We start from the raw sequence: 5,123 nt of genomic DNA, 5'->3' as shown, positions 1-5,123 counted from the left end.
CACAGCAGCCAGATGGACTTGCTGATGGTGAAGGTGGAGCCACCCGTGCCTGGGGGGACAGGGGACAGTGGGACAGGGTCACCTGGGGTCACCTGGGGTCACCTGGGGTCACACAGGGACAGGGGACACCACGGGGTCACACAGGGACAAGGTGCCACCAATGGCCACAGCAGCCAGATGGACTTGCTGATGGTGAAGGTGGAGCCACCCGTGCCTGGGGGGACAGGGGACAGTGGGACAGGGTCACCTGGGGTCACCTGGGGTCACCTGGGGTCACACAGGGACAGGGGACACCATGGGGTCACACAGGGGACACGAGGGGACAAGGAGATGCCATCAACGCCCAGAGCAGCCGATGGATTTGTCACCGGTTAATGTGGAGCTCCCCAGCCCTGGGGGACACCTGGGGACACTGAGGGTCACCTGGGGACACCAGGGGGTGACACGGGGACAGGGGGACACGGGGACACTCACGCTGGCCGCTGGCCAGGCTCCGGTTGTAGCCCACGGGGCTGAAGTACTCGAAGATGAAGACGGTGACGGCCACCACGGTGAGACACATGACGAACATCATCACCCACACGGCCGGGCTGTACGGCTCTGCGGGGACATCGGGGACATTGGGGACATCAGGGACATTGGGGACATTGGGGACATCAGGGACATTGGGGACATTGGGGGACACATGGTGAGACGCATGACGAACATCATCACCCACACGGCCGGGCTGTACGGCTCTGAGTTGGGATTTGGAGGATCCCAGCTGGATTTTGGGGGATCCCAGTTGGGATTTTGAAGGATCCCAGTTGGATTTTGTGGTCTCAATTGGGATTTGGAGGAATCCCAGTTGGGGTTTGCAGATCCCAGTTGGGATTTTGGGGTCCCAGTTGGGGTTTTGGGGGTCCCAGTTGGGCTTTAGAGGATTCCAGTTGGGACTGGGGGATCCCAGTTGCGTTTTGAGGTATCCCAGTTGGGTTTTGCAGATCCCAGTTGGGATTGGAGGATCCCAGTTGGGTTTTTGGGATCGCAGTTGGGATTTTGGGGATCCCCATTGGGACTGGGGGATCCCAGTTGAGGTTTTTGGGGTCCCCAGTCAGGACTTGGGGTTTTTGGGGGTCCCCAGTCAGGATTTCAGGGTTTTTGGGGTACCCAGGAAGGCGGAGGGGGACACGGTGCCGTTGCTCCTGGACAGGGATTGGAGGATCCCAGTTGGGTTTTGGAGATCCCAATTGAGGTTTTTGGGGTCCCCAGTCAGGATTTGGGGTTTTTGGGGTACCCAGGAAGGCAGAGGGGGACACGGCGCCGTTGCTGTGCGACACCATCACGCTGATGTCAGTTGAGTTTTGGGAGATCCCAGTTGGGACTGGGAGTTCCCAGTTGGGTTTTAGGGGATCCCAGTTGGGTTTGGGAGATCCCAGTTGGGATTTGGGGGTCCCAGTTGGGATTCTGGGGTTCCCAGTTGGGATTTTGGGGATCCCCATTGGGATTGAAGGATCCCAGTTGGGTTTTGGAGGATCCCAGTTGGGTTTGGAGGATCCCAGCTGGATTTTGGGGGATCCCAGTTGGGATTTTGAAGGATCCCAGTTGGATTTTGTGGTCTCAATTGGGATTTGGAGGAATCCCAGTTGGGGTTTGCAGATCCCAGTTGGGATTTTGGGGTCCCAGTTGGGGTTTTGGGGGTCCCAGTTGGGCTTTAGAGGATTCCAGTTGGGACTGGGGGATCCCAGTTGCGTTTTGAGGTATCCCAGTTGGGTTTTGCAGATCCCAGTTGGGATTGGAGGATCCCAGTTGGGTTTTTGGGATCGCAGTTGGGATTTTGGGGATCCCCATTGGGACTGGGGGATCCCAGTTGAGGTTTTTGGGGTCCCCAGTCAGGACTTGGGGTTTTTGGGGGTCCCCAGTCAGGATTTCAGGGTTTTTGGGGTACCCAGGAAGGCGGAGGGGGACACGGTGCCGTTGCTCCTGGACACCATCACGCTGATCCCAGTTGGGTTTTGGAGATCCCATTTGGGGTTTTTGGGGTCCCCAATCAGGATTTGGGGTTTTTGGGGGTCCCCAATCAGGATTTGGGGTTTTGGGGGTACCCAGGAAGGCGGAGGGGGACACGGTGCCGTTGCTCCTGGACACCATCACGCTGATCCCAGTTGGGATTGGGAGATCCCAGTTGGGATTGGGTGATCCCAATTGGGGTTTTTGGGGTCTCTTTGGGGTTTTTGAGGTCCCCAATCAGGATTTGGGGTTTTTGGGGGTCCCCAGTCAGGATTTGGGGTTTTGGGGGTACCCAGGAAGGCGGAGGGGGACACGGTGCCGTTGCTCCTGGACACCATCACGCTGATGCCGGTCTCCACGAAGGGCACGGAGAAGTCGATGATCTCGGAGCGCTCCTCGTTGATGGTCAAGGAGCCGATGGCCATGTCGGCGCGCCGGTAAAACACCTGGGCGGGGCAGGGCGTGATCAGGGGGCGTGGTCAGAGGGGGCGTGGCCAGATGGGGCGTGGCCAGGGGACATTTTTTAGGTCCCTCCATGGCCTCCCTGGAGGTCTCTCCCCAGCCCCCATCACCATGGGTTCCCCATGGTGGGTTTGGGGTATTTTTGGGGTACATGGAGGTGTTTTTGGGGTTCCACCTCCCCCATGTCCTTCTTGACCCTCCCTGGGGGTCTCTCCCGAGCCCCCATCCCCATGGGGTGTCCATGGTGGGCTTTGAGGGATTTTTGGGGTACAGAGGGGTATTTTTGGGGTACATGGAGGTGTTTTTGGGGTCTCACCTCCCTCCTTGACCCTCCCTGGGGGTCTCTCCCCACCCTCATTGCCATGAGGTCTCCATGGTGGGCTTTGAGGGATTTTTGGGGTACAGAGGGGTATTTTTGGGGTACATGGAGGTGGTTTTGGGGTCCCACCTTCCCCCATGCCCTCCCTGACCCTCCCTGGGGGTCTCTCCCCAGCCCCCATCCCCATGGGGTATCCACGGTGGGTTTGGGGTATTTTGGGGGTACAAAGGGGAATTTTTGGGGTACATGGAGGTGTTTTTGGGGTCCCACCTCCCTCCATGCCCTCCCTGGGTGTTTTACCCCAGGCCCCATCACCATTAGGTCTCCATGGTGGGGTTTGGGGTATTTTTGGGGTACAGAATGGTATTTTTGGGGTACATGGAGGTGTTTTTGGGGTCCCACCTCCCTCCATGCCCTCCCTGGGTGTTTTACCCCAGGCCCCATCACCATTAGGTCTCCATGGTGGGGTTTGGGGTATTTTTGGGGTACATGGAGGTGTTTTTGGGGGTCCCACCTCCCACCATGCCCTCCCTGGGGGTCTCTCCCCACCCCCTTTCCCATAGGGTATCCATGGTGGTTTTTGGTGTATTTTTGGGGCACATTGGGCTATTTTTGGGGTACAAAGGGGTATTTCTGGGGTACAGGGAGGTGTTTTTGGGGTCCCACCTCGCCCACCATGCCGTTCCAGACGCCGTCGATCTTCTTGCCGTGCTTGCCGTTGGTGACCAGGTAGAGGTCGTAGGTGAAGCCCAGGGCCCGCGCCAGGCGCTTCAGGATGTCGATGCAGAAACCTTTGCAGCACTTCTTCTCAAAGGGCGGGGGGCTGCAGGGGACCCCAAAAGTGGTGGGGGCACCCCCAGGGTCTTGGGGACACCTCCGGGGTCTTGGGGACACCCTCAGGGTGGTGGGGACACCCCCAGAATGAGGACAGCCCCTGGGCAGTAGGAACAAACCCAGGGTGTTTGGGACACCCCCAGAGTGGTGGGGACACCCCCAAGGCCAAAGTGCCACCTCCAGGGGGACAGTGCCACCTCCAGGGGGACAGTGCCACCTCCAGAACACAGATGTGTCCCCCACCTGGGCAGTGCCACTCTCACATGCCCCACGTGTCCCCCACATGTCCCAGGTGTCCCCCAGCTGTCCCTCAGGTATCCCCCAGGTGTCCCCACCTGGGCAGTGCCACCCCCAGGTGTCCCCCAGATGTCCCTCAGCTGTCCCAGCTGTCCTGCACCTGGCAGTGCCACCCCCAGGTGTCCCCTACCTATCCCAGGTGTCCCCACCTGGGCAGTGCCACCCCCAGGTGTCCCCCAGATGTCCCTCAGCTGTCCCAGCTGTCCTGCACCTGGCAGTGCCACCCCCAGGTGTCCCCTACCTATCCCAGGTGTCCCCACCTGGGCAGTGCCACCCCCAGGTGTCCCCCAGATGTCCCTCAGCTGTCCCAGCTGTCCTGCACCTGGCAGTGCCACCCCCAGGTGTCCCCTACCTATCCCAGGTGTCCCCACCTGGGCAGTGCCACCCCCAGGTGTCCCCCAGATGTCCCTCAGCTGTCCCAGCTGTCCTGCACCTGGCAGTGCCACCCCCAGGTGTCCCCTACCTATCCCAGGTGTCCCCACCTGGGCAGTGCCACCCCCAGGTGTCCCCCAGATGTCCCTCAGCTGTCCCAGCTGTCCTGCACCTGGCAGTGCCACCCCCAGGTGTCCCCTACCTATCCCAGGTGTCCCCACCTGGGCAGTGCCACCCCCAGGTGTCCCCCAGATGTCCCTCAGCTGTCCCAGCTGTCCTGCACCTGGCAGTGCCACCCCCAGGTGTCCCCTACCTATCCCAGGTGTCCCCACCTGGGCAGTGCCACCCCCAGGTGTCCCCCAGATGTCCCTCAGCTGTCCCAGCTGTCCTGCACCTGGCAGTGCCACCCCCAGGTGTCCCCTACCTATCCCAGGTGTCCCCACCTCTGCTGCCCCCAGCGGCCCACCTGGGGACAGGTGGGGACACGTGGGGACAGGTCATTGTGTCACCATGATGGGATGTCACCACCTGCAATGTCACCTCCTACAGTGTGACCACACCAGGTACTTGAGCCTCAGCACCTGCTGCTCCCAGCTGCCCATGTGGGGACATTTGGCGACAGGTGGGGACAGGTAGGGACAGGTGGGGACACTGCAGAGCCTTGGAACAGGTCATTGTGCCACCATGATGGGATGTCACCATGCCAAGGTGTCACTGCTAGGACAATGACAGTGGGCAACAGGCAGAGGAAATGTCACCGTGCCAGGGTGTCACCTTGGGGACAATGATGCCATCACCGTGGTAGGGAAATGGTGGGGAAGAGGACAAGGTGTCACCATGAAGGGACATT

General features: G+C 60.3%; 1 protein-coding gene across 1 annotated transcript in view; it reads right to left on the bottom strand.

Annotated features, from left to right (window-relative positions):
* LOC102038772 (glutamate receptor ionotropic, NMDA 2D-like) overlaps positions 1-5,123 on the bottom strand; it is a gene marked incomplete at its 3' end in the record, with an annotated part of 18,841 nt that overhangs the window by 1,783 nt on the left and 11,935 nt on the right. The window contains exons 5-8 of the mRNA XM_031065727.1: positions 4,740-4,816; positions 3,437-3,593; positions 2,282-2,435; positions 475-600 (exon numbers count right to left, since the gene is read on the bottom strand). Of these exons, the coding sequence (XP_030921587.1) occupies positions 475-600; positions 2,282-2,435; positions 3,437-3,593; positions 4,740-4,816 (514 nt within the window). The remainder of the gene's footprint in view (positions 1-474; positions 601-2,281; positions 2,436-3,436; positions 3,594-4,739; positions 4,817-5,123) is intronic.

The sequence above is a fragment of the Geospiza fortis genome, unplaced genomic scaffold (assembly GCF_000277835.1).
Source record: "Geospiza fortis unplaced genomic scaffold, GeoFor_1.0 scaffold1518, whole genome shotgun sequence".
NCBI lineage: Eukaryota > Metazoa > Chordata > Aves > Passeriformes > Thraupidae > Geospiza > Geospiza fortis.
This window is presented reverse-complemented; position numbering and strand designations above follow the sequence as displayed.